We start from the raw sequence: 18314 nt of genomic DNA on the forward strand, positions 1-18314 counted from the left end.
CTGTGGGAATTCAAGATGTGAGCCCTCACTTGTAACCCCAGGACCCAGTGTCTGCCTGGACCCCCAGCTGAGTCCCTGGCCCCCTACCTCCCCTGGGGTGGGCACTGGGGGAGGAGAGGCGGAGCAGGCGTCTGTCTTCCTCACACACAGTCAGATACTCCAAAGGGAGAAACACTGGAACTGGAGGCCTCTGGCCCCTCACATGAGCGCTCCCTTTTGCGAGGGGAGATGTCCGTTCAGCCCCCAGGGACGGAGTGGGCTGCTGTGGGCCAGTGCCTTCACAGACGCGCTGCCTCCAGGGGTGGCTCCCTGAGGGGCCCACGTCACTGGACACAGAACATGAAATATTAAAGAGCCCAGAAGACCAAGGCGCCCCCTTTCTGAAGCAGAATTCCATGCAGGAGCTCTACACACGTTGTTCTGTTGGGCTCAACCCCTGGGTAATTACAGGGGCCTGCTGACTGCAGTGGGCCATGGGGGAAGGCAGACACTGTCCAGCCCTCCTCCCTCCCCCAGCATGTGGTGCAGAGCCCCACTTCCATGTGACCCCGTCTTCTGGGTCAGGGTCTGAGTCCTTCCTGCCACAGGAGGTGACGGGCAGCTCCGGAGAGGCAGAGGACACCTGGGCCTTACCTGGGTGAGAAGAAAACCGGGCCCCCCAAAGTGACACATCCCCGCCCACCTTTTGTCTCTTAGCGAGTGGCTGGCCACCTGGGAGGTACATTCATTCAATTAATCTTCATGAATCCACAAACGAGGTGCTGTCAGTTGGCGTTCACGTTATAGGTGAGGAAAATTTCCCTAGCGGTGTCCAAACTCCAGCCCAGACCTTGAAGTCTGACTCCAGAGTGTGCATGCTGCTCAGCCTGGAGTTATACCGCCCCCTGTGGGATAATTGGGGGGCCTGCAGTGCCTTGGGCCCCTGGTTGGATCTTGGGGTCTGGTTTTCTTTTATCCATTGCTGGGTGCTGGCCACCCCTCTCCTGTCCCCTCAGCTACAGTCAGCAGCTCCTGGCTTTGGATTGGGCACCCCCTGTTGGCTCTCTGGGGAAGTGCAGCGCTTAACCTCGGCTAATGTTTGAACGACGGAGGGTGCCTCACATTAAAGATTTTGATCTGATTGGTCTGAAGTGAAGCCCAGGCAGGTATTTTATTTTTTAAAGGTTTCCTGGATGATTCTATTGCATAGCCAGGGAGGAGGCAAGAAAAATGCTGGCGTCAGGAGGCCTGGGTTTGAATCCAGTCGCACTGCTTATTATGCCACTGCCCTGGAGCTACGTCACTTGCCTTCTCTGAGCCGCAGTTTTCTTCATCTCTCTAACGGGGACCATTTCCACCTCAAGTAACAGGGCGAAATCAACATGAGATGGCAGATGTGAACGTGCTTTGAAAACTATAGAACTGCCCTAACCGGTTTGGCTCAATGGATAGAGTGTTGGCCTGCAGAATGAAAGGTCCCAGGTTCGATTCCGGTCAAGGGCATGTACCTTGGTGGCGGGCACATCCCCAGTAGGAGGTGTGCAGGAGGCAGCTGATCAATGTTTCTAACTATCTCTCTCCCTTCCTCTCTGTAAAAAATCAATAACATATATTTTAAAAAAGAGAAAACTCTAGAACTGTATGAAACGGGAGGGATATCATGGGATTATGGCTGGGGTCAGCCCTTGTGTCAGCCCTCATGCCCCATGGTTGCCAGCTTGCTTGGGTCATTTCTGGAACATTTTTGTGAAATGCTCCTGAGGATGCCACAGTCTTCTGCCCAGTTCCATGTCACTTGCCACAGTTTCCTTGTTTGTGCTCTAAGCCCTCTGAAGGGGTGGATTTAGGGGTGGGGTGGGCTGTGGGTGGGGGTGAGCAGCACCACCACGGTGGCTGTCACTGCCAGAACCACACTGATGTATAAATGACTTATAGACCTTTGCGGAGGGAAGGCACAACTGCGCCCGTGTATGAAGATGGTTGGCTGGGCAGGGATCTTGGAGATGTCAAGCTATTGCTCCCCTTCCAGAACCAGCCTCCTTGTTCAAGTTTAAAAACCTGGCCGTTGAGAGACACTGGGGTTATACTGTCACTCTGTGGTAGAACAGGGAACTGCAGCTGACTTTACAGGGCCTCCAAATGTATTTTGCTTAAGAGGTGGTCCCAGGAGTCCACAATGAGTTAACTGGGAATGCTTGTTACACTTGGGGGATCACAGTACTTATTCCAGAGCTAGAACCTTAGGAAGGGCCTGGCAATAAGCATTAAAACATGCCTCTTGGGCTAGTCTAATTTGTAGAATCACCTGATTTCTAGGTGACCTGATTTGTAGGATACGGGGTAAAATGAAAACACAGAGCCCCTGCTTCAGAAATTATTTAGAATTTCAAGACAGCAGCAGCAGAGCAGTAAGCCAAGCACGGGCCCTGCGTGACCACATAAGTTACTGCCGGGAGCCGGTCCATCCTTGCTGTTTCAAGGGACCTGGCATATATGGCATACTGTTCTTAATATGTTTGCTCACCTTCTTGGCACTATGTGTTTTAACCAAGGTCACCTCTCCAAGAAAGGTTGTTTCCCCAGGTAGAGATTTTCCCCTGAAGTTAGGGAGGGAATAAAACCCCTTCACTAAGTGCCAGGCAGGTAGTTAATCTCTTTAACTACGAACAATCATGCTTAAGCTACATAATCTTTACTCCCTGGAATGGAGATAAGAACCTCCCTACCTGGCTACAGAACCTGGCTGGAGAACCTGGCTGGAGAACCTAGCAAGAGAACATGGACACAGAACTTGGCTGGAGATTGTGGCTAGAGATCCTGGCAAGGCTGCTGATCAACTGAACGCTGTCTCCATGTCATTCCTTCTTTGCCGACTCCGTCCACACCTTTGGGGACCCCTGGACCCGCTGGGGCTGGACCCCAGCAGGTTACACGCCCACAAAGCAGGCCCCGAGCTTGTGCCTCTGAATTTGGAGAATCACCCTGCCGGGACCACATCTGCCAGGTGTGTCTTGAATACTAGCTACATGTGATGTGGTAGTTGAGAGCAAGGGCTTGGAGGGGAGGCAGCCGTTGAGCAGAATTTGGACTCTCCTACTCATGACTTATGTGACTGCAGACACCCTTCTGACCTCTGGACCTCATTTATTTCATCATTAATAAGCTTACAGGATGCGCTCAATTTGGGCATGTTGAATTCAAGCTGCCTGGGGGATTTTGGGTGGAGACACCCTTGACTTTCCCGCATCCTCATCTCAACATCCAATTCATGAACAAGTCCCATTGATTCTAGCTCCAAGACATTGTTCATATCCACCTTCATCTTGCCCCCTCCTCTGTCACCTGTAGAGAGAGAGGGGGGTTGGTTGATGGAGGAGGTGGAGGAGCAGCAGGTGGGGGCAGGGAGCAAAGGAAGGGGGCTGTCCTTGGAAACCGGGGGACTGATTGGGGAAGGAGGACGCGCATCATGGCGCTTTTGTGGCTAACTCTGTAGGATCTGAGATGGGAGGATGAGGATGGTCTCATAAGTGGTGTTGGTTTTCTCTAACAGGGAGAAGGCAGTGTGAGGAGAAGCGTGCCAGAGTGCTTACACCTGAGGGGGACGTGGGAGGGAGACAACTCAGGTAGGAGTCCCTAATAGTTCCCCAGGAAGGACTGGAAGCTCACAGGATGGTGGGACTTTCTCCCTCAGGGCTCAGCAGGGCTGTGCAGGAGTGAGGAGATTGCCTGGTGAGGTTTCTTCAGGGCAGGCGAAACCCCCCATAAGTGGAAGCTGTCAGTGGAACCACAGGCTGCAGGGTCCTCAGAGAAGGAAGCAGAGCCAGATGGTTGATGGATCAAACAAACGAATAAACAAACAAAACCACAGACCAGAGATTCCATTGTCCCTTAAGTAAAATGCTAACACTGCCTCCTTGCCTACCACCCCATTCCTCTCACCATAATAGTAGAGTATGATTGGAATGGGAGGGTGGGTTTTTCAGATTTTCCATGTGGAACGCTTTAGGTGTCGAGGCTCAGAGTGTGGTTTCAGTGGATGGAGGGGAGACCTGGTAGAGTTGAGGAGTGAAATAGAACCATGTTTCTAGAAATGTTCTATTATAGACACGAGACTCCAGCCCAATCTTACTGGATCATAGGACCCCAGGTGGATGTGTGATCACTAAGGTGCTGTGTGGGTTTTCCAGGGTGGGTGTGGGAGAAGGGGTGGCAGCTGGGAGCCAGAACTCTAGGAGTTCTTAGATGAGGGTATAAGGGGAGGGAACGGGGGGTGGGGTGGGGGTGGACACAGCAATTGAAGAAGAGTCCTGCCCACGCCTCCTTCAGGCAGAATGTGGGTGACAGCAGGGTGAGCAGCTGCTGGTGAAGAGGCCAGGAGACAGTCCCAGGGCAAGTCCTGTGGGGTGACCCAGTCCAGCATGGCCTTCCTGCACCCTACTCTTCCTGTCACCCCATGGGTCAACACCCATGCAAAGGAAAGTGGGCCAGGCACCAGCTCCTCTCTGCCTCCCAGCCCAGCTTTCACACTCTCACTTTTGCCTTCACTGCTGGGCCTTGGCTGAAGACTGCACGTTTGCAAAGCTGTGTGTGGGTGGAGAGGTCTCAGGGACACAGCGACGCTTGGGTAGGTGTGGGCCCAATGACCAGCAAACCCCCTGGTCGGGCAGGGGCACTCCCAGTTAGTTCACTTGACATGTGATTCGCAAGGGGCAGAGCACAGGGTTCAGGTGGAGTGGAGAGGCCCCTGTAGGGGGCGGTCAGGGACACCCACAGAAGTGTGCTGCTATGGGCTCCACAAAGGAAGAGGGCACCTGGGGCTGGAGAAGAGCAGAGAGGAGAGGGGTCTACGGGGAACCGCAGCAGGGTGCCTGCAGCAGCAGAACAGGTGGAAACGATGCTCTTTAAACCCCTGAGAGGCTGAAATTAGTCACCAGCCATTTCATAGCTTCTCTCTCCACTGGACAGAAACAGCAGTGGGCTGGGTAGGAGCGGGAGGTGGGATTTGCCTTGGCCAGAGGTTCCCAGGAGTAAGTGACTGAGGAACATTCTAGAAATGCCTTCCTTAAAATCCTCTCCAAAGAGAAGAGAATCATCATTTGCTTAAGGATAGATTAAGGCCACTTTATTTAATAGCAGGGGCTGAGATTAAATAATATCATAGTAATAGCAGTAGCTGAACATGCATTGATATTTGGTATGCATGAACTCATTGAGACAGATTTGAAGGGATGGAGAACGGGGCCCCCAAGTTCTAGATGCGCCTGGGGTCCCCTGGGTCCTGCCTCTGCCTGGTCGTTTGTCCTTCCCTCTGGATGTGGCCCGAGGAGAGTCCTGGGACCCTGAGGAAGCTGACGCAGGCTAACTGAATGCATCACTTTATTAAATAAATGCTTCGTCACGACAAACGACAAAGATCAGGAGTAACATAAATTATAAGATGAATAAATAGTATACAGCAATCTTCACCTTTTTAAGAAAACGTGAGATCCTCTGTTGTTGTTTTTTTTCTCATTTTTATTTCCTTAGGTACAAAATGCTAAACAGGAGGCGAGTTCTTCCACATTCAGGCGAATTATTTTTCCTGCATTTTTATTTTTCACCACGAACTGGTTTTGTTTGTTGGTTTGTTTATTCATCCTTTTCACCAGTAAAGATTATGAGCATTTGTTTTCTTTAAAAAAAGTTGAAGACAAAAAATAGGAGAAAATAGAGCTATGGTATGTATGTATGTATGTATCTATGTATGTATGTAAAACTATCAAGAACTACAGTAATATGTGCTGTGGTTACTGCTGTCTAAAAAAACAAAACAAAACCAAAAACCAAAAACACAAACCGGTAGGCAACTCGGAATCTGAAGGATCTTGTCTGACAACTGTCTATCCGTGTGGGCTACTGTGTGACGGCGCTGGTGGCGGCAGGTGGGACTCAGGCTGGTGTCCGGGGACCAGAGGAGTGGCGTGAACTCATCCTCCCACCTCCCCTTCCCCATTCAGGAGGAGCTGAAGAGAGGAGGCCAGAGTCTGTGGAGATGTCTAAACCATGTACTCCACTAGGAAACCAAGGAAGTATGTTCCAAAAAAGACACAAAAACCTAAGAGAAAAACAAAGTGGAGAAAAGTGCAAAATACGTCTTGCACTTTAGTGGTTTCAAAAATAAAGACAGTACAACGCCCAGGTTGCTGGCAGGTCAAACCCTGTTCCCTTAGTCCCACCACTTCTTAAAACGTAGCCTCCTTTCTCTTGGAAGCCACAAAAGTCCTCTCTGAGAGCAGAGGGTCCTGCCTCTCCTTGGCCCACTCCTCTCTGAACCCCCATGCTGAGCTGGAGCCCTCTGGGGCTGAGCCCATGGACAGGGAGATCATTGCCTCCGTGTGAGGGGGCCTGGTGGTTGCCATGGCAGCTGGGTGGCTTCTAGAGAGTTAGGTGGTTGGAGAAGGGAGCGCGTGGTGTACATGGCCTACCTCTCCCAGACCCCAGAGGAGGCTGACCCTGCAGGGGTACAGTGGAGACCACCAAAGTGGTTATGGGGACATGGGCGAGGGGAGAAGAGGTGAGACCCCCTAGCCTCTGGGCCTCCCTTCCTCCCCGGGTGAGGGTTGAAGTCTCCGGGCCTGTCCAGGCCTGGCTGTCTGAGAAACTTCCTCCCCAGATGCCCTGCCTTGCCAGGGTGGGGAGGGCTCTGGGGGAAGGAGGATCAGTTCTGGCGAAGCCTCCCTCCATCACTGGGACATCAGGTATGGTCTACACTGCTGGAGTGAGGCAGGAGTCAAAAGGGAGCTGGGATGAGACCTCCTGTTGGGGTAGGTCAACACTTAGACTTGAGGCCATTGAGAAGCTGGAGCTTCAGGCTGCCAGGAGAGCAGTCAGAGGCCAGTAGGCAGCCTGGGATCAAGGAGAAGCCTGCAGCGGGCAGCGCTCCACACCTGCCTCCCCTTCCACATGCTGGGGGATGACTCTATCGTCCCCAGTGACTTTCTCCCGTGGTCTCTCCTTACTGGGCTCAGGCCGGACCTCCCCTGGGAGAGGCTAAGTTCCATTCATCAAGAAGGTCCAGGGTCCTCTAGGGATTGACCAGCTGACCAGGATCACTCCCTGCAAACACTGGGGACTCACAGGTGTGTAGTCGTCATGAATGTTGGAGACCTGAAGAGACTGGTGGAGTTGAGCCAGGCCATCGTCCCCACCTTGGGCTGACAGCAAAGAGCTGATGTCAGGAGCCCATTCAAAGTCCAGTAAACAGTGGTGGGGGGCGGTGCAAGGGGAGAGCCCCTCTCAGGAACCAGGTCCAGGCCTAGGGAGGGGTGGGAGTAGGGCATGCAGTTCCTGGCTCAGTCTTTTCTTAGGGGGAATGGCACCCCAGTATCCACTTGGCAGAACCCAGTTAGATGGCTGCTCAAGATCCAAAGGAAGGATGGGCAGAAAGAAGAGGGAGGTGGGGAAAGTTCAGGATACTGGCCTACGGCATAGAAATGTGAATTGGGGGTTTGGGGACAGTGGCACGGGGAGATGGGGTACGCTGGCACAGCAGGTCAAGTAAGTCCTTGCGGCTGCCATTCCCGTCAGGCCCTTTGTCCTATGAAGATTGAACATCTCTCCCACCTCCAGCCAACTGTCCTGTCCGGGGGAGCAGGAGACATCCCTCACGTGGCACAGCTGCAAGTTTTCCGCCAGCTGGACTAGATTGGCTTCTTCGCTGTCCCTCTTCATTGCCCCACGTTCGGTGTTGGAGTGTCTCCACGGTGTCATGCCATCGGGAGAGAGTGGAGAGGGCTGTGCTCACAGTGAGAAAGGGTGTCCTTGCCATTGTCCAAGCCCCCTTTCCTGGCAGGCTAGCTCCAGCCTCAGGGGACAGCCCCCAGACCACCCACTTATTGGGGAAGTCAGTGGAGAATGGGAGTGTCCTTGGTTCAGAATGTGTCTGCCAAGTGACAGCACCCCAAGCATCCATTCCCTGGCTATCCTAGGCCTTTTTCTTCCATCCTCACCCCAGGGAGGGAAGCTGAACTGGCCAGAGTGAATGAAAACTCTCTGGCCTCAGTGCCTCACTGCTGGGTGAAGATGGGCATCTGAGCACAAAGTCTTGTCCCTTCAAAACATGGCCAGTCTCTACTGCTCCTTGCTGTGGTCTAGCTGCTACATCTAGAACCCTAAGGTTACCCACCCTCCCTGGCTCTAAGGCTGAGAGTTAGCTCATTTCTCATTTGTAACCTGTACCCCATCTTCCTCTTGAATCCCAGAGGGCTTATCGGGTGGGGTGCCAGGGACGTTTCTCTGGCTTTGTCTCCTTTTCTGTTGCTTTGTTTCAAAGCTAGAATGGGGCCATCGGCCCCTTTCCCTTCACTCCATTGCTCTGGCCTGAACCATCACTTTGCAAGCTTCCCTGTATTGAAACGTGTTCACCTCTGCCTCCCTCTTTGCCATCTCTCATTTCCGTCTCTCTCCTGCTCTGCCAGCGTGAAGAGTGAGAGAGGCTTTCAAAATGCAGGCTCTGCCCAGATGGAATGGAAAGGCCCGGGGGGACCAGTAGGTCAAACGTGGACCCGTTGGGCGCGCTCAGTGTGCGGTTGGAGATGGTTACTTCGGGAGGGTCTGAGGAGCGTGGTGGGTGCACACAGAGTGCTCTCATCTACCTGGCTGGGTGGTACGTGTGAAGACGTGTGCACGTGGGAAATCATGAAAAAAATCGAACACTGTGTCCCACAAATGGTTGAGTTTGCTGCTCATGGGAGGCAGGCAAGACTGGTGTTATGGGTCGTGTTAGAAGAATATGAGTTGTCTTGGTTTTCCCAGAATGAGGAAGCTCCTCAATGCCCCCATGGAAACTACGTTGAAAAGTTAATAATGCAAATTTTTGAAAGAAAGGAAGGAAGGGAAAAAAAAAGAAAGGAAGTAGATTTATATGCCTATATGTGACTACATGGAGCCTTGTAGATAAATACAAGCCCACTTTTTTTTTTCAGCCTATCCTCCCCCACAGAGACTGTGCCAGTTGTGAATCAAATTCATTGAGGGGTTGAAACCACATGCTTCAGCTCGGAGTTCTGGTCAACTGGGAGGAACAAGTCCTCCCACTGTTGAGTGTGTATTAATTTCCAAAAGTTTGCACAGGGAAATGTGCACACATATGTAATACTCATGTATCTGCTTAGGAAAAATCTATCTATCTAATATCACTCGGTTGTTAATTTGTTTTGTTTTGAGGGGAGTGGAATGCCTTTTAGCTTTTATAAATTTGGGGGGAGAGAACATCTAGTGGGGCTAGCAGAGGAAGGAGGGTTCGAGCCGCCCACTTTGCTGGTTGCAGGAGTTGGACCCAGGAGAGGCGCTGACACCTTTTGTCTTTGCCTTGCTCCCTCTGTGACCAACCAAACTGGGAAAGCTCCAAGTGTGTCATCAAATACTACTTCTTGGGCCAAAACTCTAGCGCCCAAACGTCTCCCCAGCCTGGGCCAGGGTTGCACACGAAAGGTGGGACCAGCCGTGAGGCCTGGGATCTTTCCTTCCTGCCCACATTCTCCCTCCCTTTCCTAACTCTGTTCATCTTGCCCTCTCTTGTACACATATGCCTTCTTCCCTTCTCTTCCTCTTGTTCTTCCTCTCTTCCCTTCCCTATTAATTCAACTTGCCTCAAAAAGAAAACCATCTAAAAGGGGGGGATCTCCTTAACTTTTTTCATCTCCTTTGTTGCCGTTTTCAAAGTTGAGACCTTGCTAGAGATTCTGAGGTCCTCAGTTTCCTCAATTAGATAGATATATGTATGTTTTCCCCTTAAATGAGATGAAATGAGTGGCGTCCTGGGGTGGAGGGAGGCACTGGCTGGAGTTGGGGCTGGGGGTGGGGTGGGGTGGGGTGAGGGGAGGAGGAGGGGACGCATCACTCAACGTTGCTGCTGTCGAAGGTGTGGCACTGGAAGTCCCCCTCGACATACTCCATGCTTGGCAGCTTCATCCCGTACTTGTCCACGCACCAGCAGATGCCACGTTTGCGGCCACGGGAAGGCTTGCACTGGGGGTGCGGACAGGGATAGGCAGTGAGGATGGCTGTGCCCGCAGGAGGCTGCACCCTCTCCTGGCCCTTTGTCTTCCCGCCCCAAGATAGACTTTCACCCCCAGAGTTGAGGGGGCTGTACCCCTCCCCGGGGAGGGTCTGGGGAAATGATAGTTTAGGCAGTCTGACCTATAACCTCTATTTTATGTGACCCTTTTAGGATCCTCCAACTTGGTATTCTCCAGAGAGCTACATGGACTGATAATCTGATACTGATGATGGTGATGGTAATTATAGTGATAATGTTAATAGGAGGTATCACTTCTGCAGGTTTTTACCATGTACCAGCACTGCTATTTAACACTTACTACATAGTAGGTACTGTTGTTCTAAGTGCTTTACAGAGATTAATCCGTTATTTCTCATAATTGTGTGAAAATAATAAGCACAACTATTCTCCATTTACATGAGGAACCGGAGGCAGAGTAAGAGGACACAGTTAGTGAGTGGGACAGCCAAGAACGGACCCAAGGCTGCCTGGCCCTGACCCCTCACTTAGATGAGGGTACGCTTAGAGCATCAGGGTCGCACGGGAGGGAACTTGTTAGAAAAGCAAAGTTCTCAGAGTCTATCCAGACCCACCGACCAGACACTGGGGGGGAGAGGGGGTGGTGGTGGTGGTCATTCATTAGTGTTTTATCAAACCTGCCCGGTGATGCTGATGCCCAAGGAAGGCTGAGCACTGTTGCCTTAAGGGAATGCGGACCCAATTTAATGCGCCAAGCACACTGGTTAGCCAACAGTGGGGCAGCTCAAAGGGCAGCCTGGCTGTGAAGGGGACACGCAGTGATTTCAGGTGGTACATGGTGAAAATATGCTTTAAAGTCATATATATGCATATATTTATGTGTGTATATCAGAAAATAACATACAACATGTGATGAGACACATTGATGTCAAATTTTCTTTTAAAATTCATGTAAGCCCTGGCTGGGAAGCTCAGTTGGTTAGAGCATCGTCCCAGGGTTGATCCTCGGTCAGGGCACATAGAATCAACCAATGGATGCATAAGTAAGTGAAACAATGTATCATTGTTTCTTTCTCTCTCTCTCCCTTCCTAATGAAATTCATGTAAATAAGATGAGTCATTAAAACTTAAGTAGATTGTAGCACAGGGAGGAATGGGAAAAATCACAATTGTGTTATGGATATTTGAGGTTCGAAAAACACATACATTTTAAGCATTTGGAGGTAGAGGTTTCCTGGTGAGTGTCTGTTCAGGAGTCCTTTGAACTCGGGGGCATGGGACGGGGCATACCTGCTTTCTCTTGTAGAATCCCTTGCGGTCACAGTTGGGCAGGTACACGGCACGGGGCACCATCCGAGGGCTGGCTTTGAGCTCCTGCAGGGAAGCCTCCATGTGTCTGCGGCAGGGGCCCTGTGTGTGGACAGGAGGGATGAGAGGTATGGCAGGACCAGGTGGAAATCACCTACATGTGCAGAACACGTGGCCTGGGCTGGGGTGGGGAGAGGTGGGGGTGCGGCTCACAAAGGTTCTGTGGGAAAAGCCACCACCTTTTGTCCCAAGACCTTTCCTCCCTCCCACCTGTTATGCACCGGGTGTATAAAGTGTGCAAAGCCTGCATTTGACCAGGCACAGAGGCACACTGTCCCATCTGTTCGCTGCTTCCCACCCTCAGCTCTTCCATGCCTCTGAGTGGTGGTGTCTGGAGGTGTTCCTCTGTGGATGCTCTAGGAGAATGGCCGGCATCTGCCTAGGTGAGGACACAGCCTCCAGCTGATCACACTCCTGGTACTTGCTCTGTGCTCACGGTGGCTGGCTGGCACTTTCCCTGCATGCTGCCTCTATGTACCGCCTCTACGCCTGCTCACTCAGACAAACCCTGGGTCCTGGTGAATGTAAGCTCTAAAAGCTCTCTATTGTAAATGGCAGGTCCTGCACTAGGTCTAGCATCTCCTCCTGCCACGAATGCTCATTTAGACGCAAGTCAGGGCGGTGGCAGAGGCCGCGGGGTGTGGATGCCGACAAAATCGTGGGGATCCTTGAGACTCACCTGCTCGGATTCCTGTCTCATCTCAGGGGCAGCGTTGGCCCGGGTCTGAGCAGTGTTCTCAGCTCCCCCCACAAACTTGGCCTGGGTCAGCTTCTTTCTGCGGTCCTTCTTCACGGCCTCGGCCTTCAGCTCGGAGATGCGGGAGTGCTTGGGGGGCCGGAAGGTCTTGGGGGCATAGGTCTCCTCGGCCACCTCAGCGGTGGTTGGGTCCTCATGCTCCTGGGATTCTCGATCTGCAGGGAGAAGGAAGCGGAGGGTCAGCTCTGGGGCCAAGACACTGACGTGCAGAGCCCAAGACTCTGAAGCTGGTGTGAAGAGAGGGGGTCTCTGTCCTCCTGGAGCCTAAATGAGAACCAGGGCGTAAGAGTCAGCACTCATGTACATGGAGGGCAGTTGCTGGCAGGGCTGGAGTTCCATAGCGCGAATCTAGGAAGACTTCATGGAGTTGGGGGTGTGTTGAAAAAGTCAAGCTGATTAGCGAGGGAAGTTTGACAGGAGGGAGAGGACATTCTGGGGGCAGGAAAGAGGAAGAGGAGGGAAGTGGCCTTTGGGAGGGCTCAGGCCTGGTCAGGGGCTTGCTTACGGGGCTAAGTAGATGGTGTGGTGGCTAGAGGTGTGGCTTTGATGTAAGAGCACAACCTGGAGATCTTGGCTGTCGGAGGAAATAGGGAGCAACCAGGGCATGGACAGGAAAGGCCACGTGTAACCGCCTGTGGGGTCTTTTTGCTTTCAGAGCTGCTGGACTTGAGCTGCTTGGATTTGGGGAATAGGGGGCAGGAGGGTCCTGCGGGTCTGGGCTAGCAGGAGAAGGGGACCTGGGAAGCCAGAGATGTGGGGCTTGGAGGGGAACAGTGCCGGCGGGTCTGGGGGACGCAGAACCCTGAGGCCTCCCTCCCTGCACTGGCTCAGAGCTGGCTCTGTGCTCTGGGCCCTGGATGGGCTGGAACATAACACAGCTCCAGGCCAAGAGAGCCGACAGCTGGCTGGGCTGGCACAGTTATATATAGGGGTGACTTGGTGACAGTCTATACTTAGCTGACTTATGACCTTTAAAGAAGTAGGACTTTGTTCATTTATTTGTTGACCTGTTAATTCCTCCCCTTCCCTGTCCCCCCAGCCTTTTCTTGGTCCACAGATTTCCATTTAATTCTTATCTTACAGGCACCCTCCTCTGGGTCCCTGTTTCTCGTCTCAGTTCCTTAACCTCACCAGCCTATGCAGACGGTGGGGGGAGGGGGACAGGATGTAGTCAAGAGGCCCGGTGCAGGGGGGCCCTATCTCCATTGCCCTCTTTTCAAATTCAGAAAAAGAACAAAGGGCTTTGAGGTGACCCTAAATGACTCAATTTAAGGGCAAGGCACTGCGATGGAAAATGGGAGAGGAATCCGAGCAGGTGGCATGAGGGGAGGAGTTGGGGGAGAGAAGATGGGCCAGAAGGCACTGCTTGTGTCCCCAGGGCTGGAGCTCTCAGCCCAGGGGAAGTTACAGGTGTGTGTTAAGAAAGGCATTTGGAGACCGGGCCAAACTTGGTCAGGATGGCAGGTGGCAGGAAGCACCTAGGCACCTGTTTGCCTGTTGGCTCAGATTTGTCACATTTAATTGGACAGGTATCCTGTCCTAAAGGCCCTGGCAGGGAAGTTCCCCTCCTGCCTGGAAGAAGCCTCCCCAGGTTCGCAGGGCTCTGGGCAGTTAGTTGATTTGGGCTACTTATCCCAGGAGAGGAAGAGGATGAGCAGAAAGCAAACAACAAAGACAGGGGCAGACTCTCCCTGAACCAAATTCAACACCAGGATCCCTGACTCCTACTTTTGACTTTTCAGTCCGACTTCCCACCTCGTCTTGACTTAGTGCTGGAAGTCTACTGTAGCCAAACCTGCTGTGATGATTCATCAACACGTGATGCGCTGGGTCGGTGGAATGCAGCCTTCCAGGAATTAGCTGATAGAGTGATGCTCTGGGGTAGACCCACTTTTCTTGGCTGTGGGAGAGCTAGAAAGGGGGTGGGATGAAGAGAGGAGCACTGGTGATCTGGAGGACTCTGTACAAATAGAAAGGCTAGGGCTCTCGTATCTAGTAATTAAGGCCCGTGCCTGAGGCTCAGGTCTTACGGAAAGGTGGGGGGGGGGGGGGGGGGGGAAGGGAGAAAAAAAGCCTACCGGCATGGGTCACTGAGCCAGTCTTACTGAGGGACTGGAGACACTTCCTTCAACCTCTCTGGGCAAAACTAAGCATTCTAATCCTCAAAACGCATTTGACCACTGGGGTAGGGGAGAGGGCGAGAGATGTTGCCATTGAAAGGCTGGGGCATTCTGGGGTGCATGGCCACACCCCTTCTCCAATTAAGATTGTAACTAGATGAAGTGAGGGGAGGAGGGAGAGGGGGCTGGGTGCTGACCATGGGAGAGAGATGAGTGTTTCCTTCAGGGTCTGCTCCGGCCTGGCCTGGAGGACCAGCAAATGGTCTTCAGGGATGCGTGTGGGATACCTGCGAAGCCAAGCTCACGGGTCGCCTCTCTAATGGGAGAGACCCCAGGAAGCTGCTCACCTCCAGGGGTTTGGACCAGCGCCTGGGATCCTCCCCATATACCATCTAGTCTCTCAGTCTTTTCTCTGAACGTGTTCAAGTTGCTTTGGGCTAAGCAGTGATGACACTGGCAAACAGACTGTATCCACTTTAAGGAGCTCAAAACACTTTTGCAAAAAACCCTCTCTCCTTCCTTCCGCTGGCCTCACCAGGGTGAGCCTCCTGGGAGCACCCTCCGCATGATGTTGGCTCTTTTGCTGCTCTGAAAGGCAGGCTTAGAGCTTTGATGTGCCTCCTGGTTTTGGGTGCCACTTAACCCCATGGGAGCTATTACTTAGGCATCGGGAGAGTCGGGTATCAAAGATACTCATCAGGGTCTTGTGGTCACCGGTAGGCTCCAGAGAGACAGTGGAAAGTTGGAGCGGAGCCGGGGCAGCACCAGGGAGATGAAAGGGCTGGAACGCAGACCCAGAGCTGGAATGCCAGAGCCAGCAGGCTCCACTCAGCTGCTTTGAGTCATAAATAGGCTTTCGATTTGGGAAGGCTTTAAGTCTGAGATAAAGCAGGAAGGCACAAGTAGACTGGCAGCTCCTGAGCTGTTTCATCAAGAGAAAGCGGACTGAGGTTGTGGAAGGGATTTAGGTGAGATATAAGGAGGACTTCCCGGTGAGGTGGCCCTGTGCCTGAGCAGCAAGGAACAGAAGAGGGCAGTGGGTTCTGGAACCTGCTGGACAAACATGTCAATACCTCCACATGGCCAGTAGGTGGCGACAGAGACTGAAGACCACACAGCATGCCTGGGTGCTTATTGCTAGGGACTGTAAGTGATTTTTAAAATCTGGAATTTGTGTGCCTGTTTCTCTGACAACCACCAAACCCTCTCCTTCTCTGTGTGTGTCTGCAGCACGTATTTAAAGTGTCAGGGAGTTGGACAAGCGAGGACTGGAGAGGACTCACGGCGGGAGGGTGGAGAAGGCAGGTGTGGGAACTGGAGGGGGAGGTGGGCAAGGCTCTATCTGTGCATAACCCTCAGTTGTTTCTTTCATCTGCAATTGAAAAGTGATCAGGGGAAGAAGTGAGACATATCTGGCACCTCCCTTCCCATCTCTAGATGTCATTTCAAAAGGATTCTGCAGAGGATGGGAGATGTGGAATGCTCAGTATTGTTTCCTTCTCTTTTAGTTCCATGATTTTGCCGATGACAGAGCGAGTGAGAGCTATCATATTGTCCTGATATTTACCTTTGGGGTGGGATGTGATTCTGCTCTACCCCCAGTCCTGCCAACCAACCAGCTCTCCGATAGCCCAGCCCCTGCCATGTAACGCTGGCCATTGCTACCCATCCATACGGGTGCAGTGACATTCACGGAGGCACAGACGGGTGCATGGGCCCTCCCTGTGCTCACATGAACACCTGTTTGAGGAACACCGTTCTCATGTCCCAGCAAACACAGAGGCGTCTGGGTGCAGGCCTGGCCGCTATGCACCCAGAGGCACCCTAGGGAGGGCAGATCTACTCACAGCACAGGTGCCCAAAGCATACTCCCCATCCAGGCTCCACCACCATCTCCAATGTGCCCTCTTGCTGCTGCTGTTATCTGGTAGGGACAGGATGCTTTAGCAACATTGACAGGCCTATGTTCTTAAGTAATGTTTTCATACCACCCCGCTCCCTGGTTACAGAGATGGATGGGTCTAGCCGGAGGGACCTGTTGCTCCCTGCAACCTGACCTCCCACCCTGGGGCTCTCAGTCCCTCCCTGGTGGTAGTTCCCATTCTATCTTAACCTCATAATCTAACTTCAGAGAAAACTGGGTGGCGCAGACCTTGTGACTTTGTTTCGGAAACGGAAGAAACTGAGGCGTACTTGGAATTCACAGCTCAGGAGGAATGTAGGGCTTTGCCAGGCCACCTGGACCTGGAGAGAGGAAAGTCTCTTTTTCCAGCCAGAAGATGGGTTCGCCCAGAATCTCTCTACGAGGGATGAAAAGGGAGCTGGGTTTCCACTGGCTCTCATCCTGGTTCCCTCTGTGGAATTTAAACAATAATTTCAGGGCAGAGGCTCGTCATTTATCTTTGTCTCTCTGGTGAATGGTACGCCATAAATAATCGTTAAATGGAGAGATGCATCGATCTATGCAAGAGACAAAGTGAAATGGGCCTACAGGCCTTTCTGTTTGTAAGTGGGGGTACCTTAGAGCTCAGTGGATGCCCTGAAAGGCCATCTCACTGGGCCCACTGTCTTTAAGCACAATAACTGCCACAGAGGGAGTGAGGGGGCAGAGCAATGAGCCTCACAGGACAGGGACAGGTGGAGGGGTCCCCTGGATTGGCTGGGCTTCTCTCTGGTCTCAGGCTTCACTGTCCAATACAGCAGTCACACTAGCCACATGTGGCTATTTAAATGAATAAAGAGGAAATCAAAGTATAAAGTCAGCTCTGTAGTTGTTCTAGCCACATTTCAAGTACTCAATAGCCACACCTATCACTGCAGAAAATTCTACTGGACAGCTGGTCAGAGGGCATAGATCTATGGCTGGGTATGGCTAGATGCTCCATGTCCCCTCCCCTCCACTCCCTGCCCTGTTCCCTAGCCAACGGCAGCCTCCTGCTCTTTGCTACGACCTGAGGCTATAGGAAAATGATGGGCCTGCTGCTCACTGTTTAAAAAACCATAAGGCATGCCTCAGTCTCCGGAAGTCTGTTTTCCAGCTGCAGATGCCAAATGACTCAATTACACTGCATGTGGGTGCCTCTGCATAGAGAGAAAGGGGCGGGGTGCGAGGGAGCGGCTGGGAGCCTTCCAGGGGAGCTGCAGCATCCCCCCTCTCCTGCCCATTCCACCTCTAACCAATGTCTGCCTTGTCCAGTCCCTCTGGAAAGACACTGTTTTCTTTTCCTCTGTGGACAGTCACAGACGTATATGTTCTGGGCTCCTTTTAACGAGAATTATGAGCTGAGAAGGAAAAAAACACAGACTTTCCAAGAGGAAAGCAAACCCAAACAGCCACCATCCTCAGGCCAGAGGGGAGTCCTGCTGACTTGGGGTGAATGGCAGCCGTGGGAGCAGGTTCTGAGTCGTGACTGGGCAGTGGGGGCAAAAGGCTTGCCCTGCTGAGCTCCTTTCCAGCCCCCACCCCATTTCAGGCCAGAGAACTAAGGTGGGCAGGCACCTGAACCAACAGCAAAGCTGACCAGCGCGGGTGTGTCATCTCTATCCTGCGCGGAGAAATAAGGACATCATATAGCAAAGCGGATAAACATAGCCAGACTTCTCGTCCTTAACACCCAGCTACCCTCCTGGGGAGGAAGACGAGGCTGCTGCTGATAGTTCATAAGCCTCAGTGCAGGTTTACTTTGACCACTCTTAGTCTCTCTCTCTCCTCTTTTTGCCTCGGTTTTCTCATCTGAGTTATGGAAAGGATGTCAACAGCCCCTTCTCCACAGGGCTGTTATGGGGAATAAGTGAGTTGGTATGTGCTAATTACCTCTCGGCACAGGTCTCTGTTGCCTCCCCAGTTCCAATCATCAACTAAAAACTTGGTTGCTTGGCACCTGGCTGACTGGTATCTCCTTGTACACCACAAGCTCTAAGGCTCCCTGGATGCAGACAGTTCTGTATCCAGAAAGTGATGGCTCTATCCTTGTCTCTGGGGAATCGATGGGCAACCCCAGGTGAGAGGGACTTTGCACAAGTGCTTCTGGGAACCAGCCCCCACACAGAGAACTCACCCTGGGAGTTCGTG

General features: G+C 52.4%; 1 protein-coding gene across 1 annotated transcript in view; it reads right to left on the reverse strand.

Moving 5' to 3' along the window:
• Positions 1-5338: 5338 nt before the first annotated feature.
• IGFBP5 (insulin like growth factor binding protein 5) overlaps positions 5339-18314 on the reverse strand; it is a 21992-nt gene continuing 9016 nt past the window's right edge. The window contains exons 2-4 of the mRNA XM_006763310.2: positions 12045-12277; positions 11288-11407; positions 5339-9987 (exon numbers count right to left, since the gene is read on the reverse strand). Of these exons, the coding sequence (XP_006763373.1) occupies positions 9856-9987; positions 11288-11407; positions 12045-12277 (485 nt within the window). The 3' untranslated portion in view covers positions 5339-9855. The remainder of the gene's footprint in view (positions 9988-11287; positions 11408-12044; positions 12278-18314) is intronic.

This window comes from Myotis davidii, unplaced genomic scaffold, assembly GCF_000327345.1.
Source record: "Myotis davidii unplaced genomic scaffold, ASM32734v1 scaffold575, whole genome shotgun sequence".
Classification (NCBI taxonomy): domain Eukaryota; kingdom Metazoa; phylum Chordata; class Mammalia; order Chiroptera; family Vespertilionidae; genus Myotis; species Myotis davidii.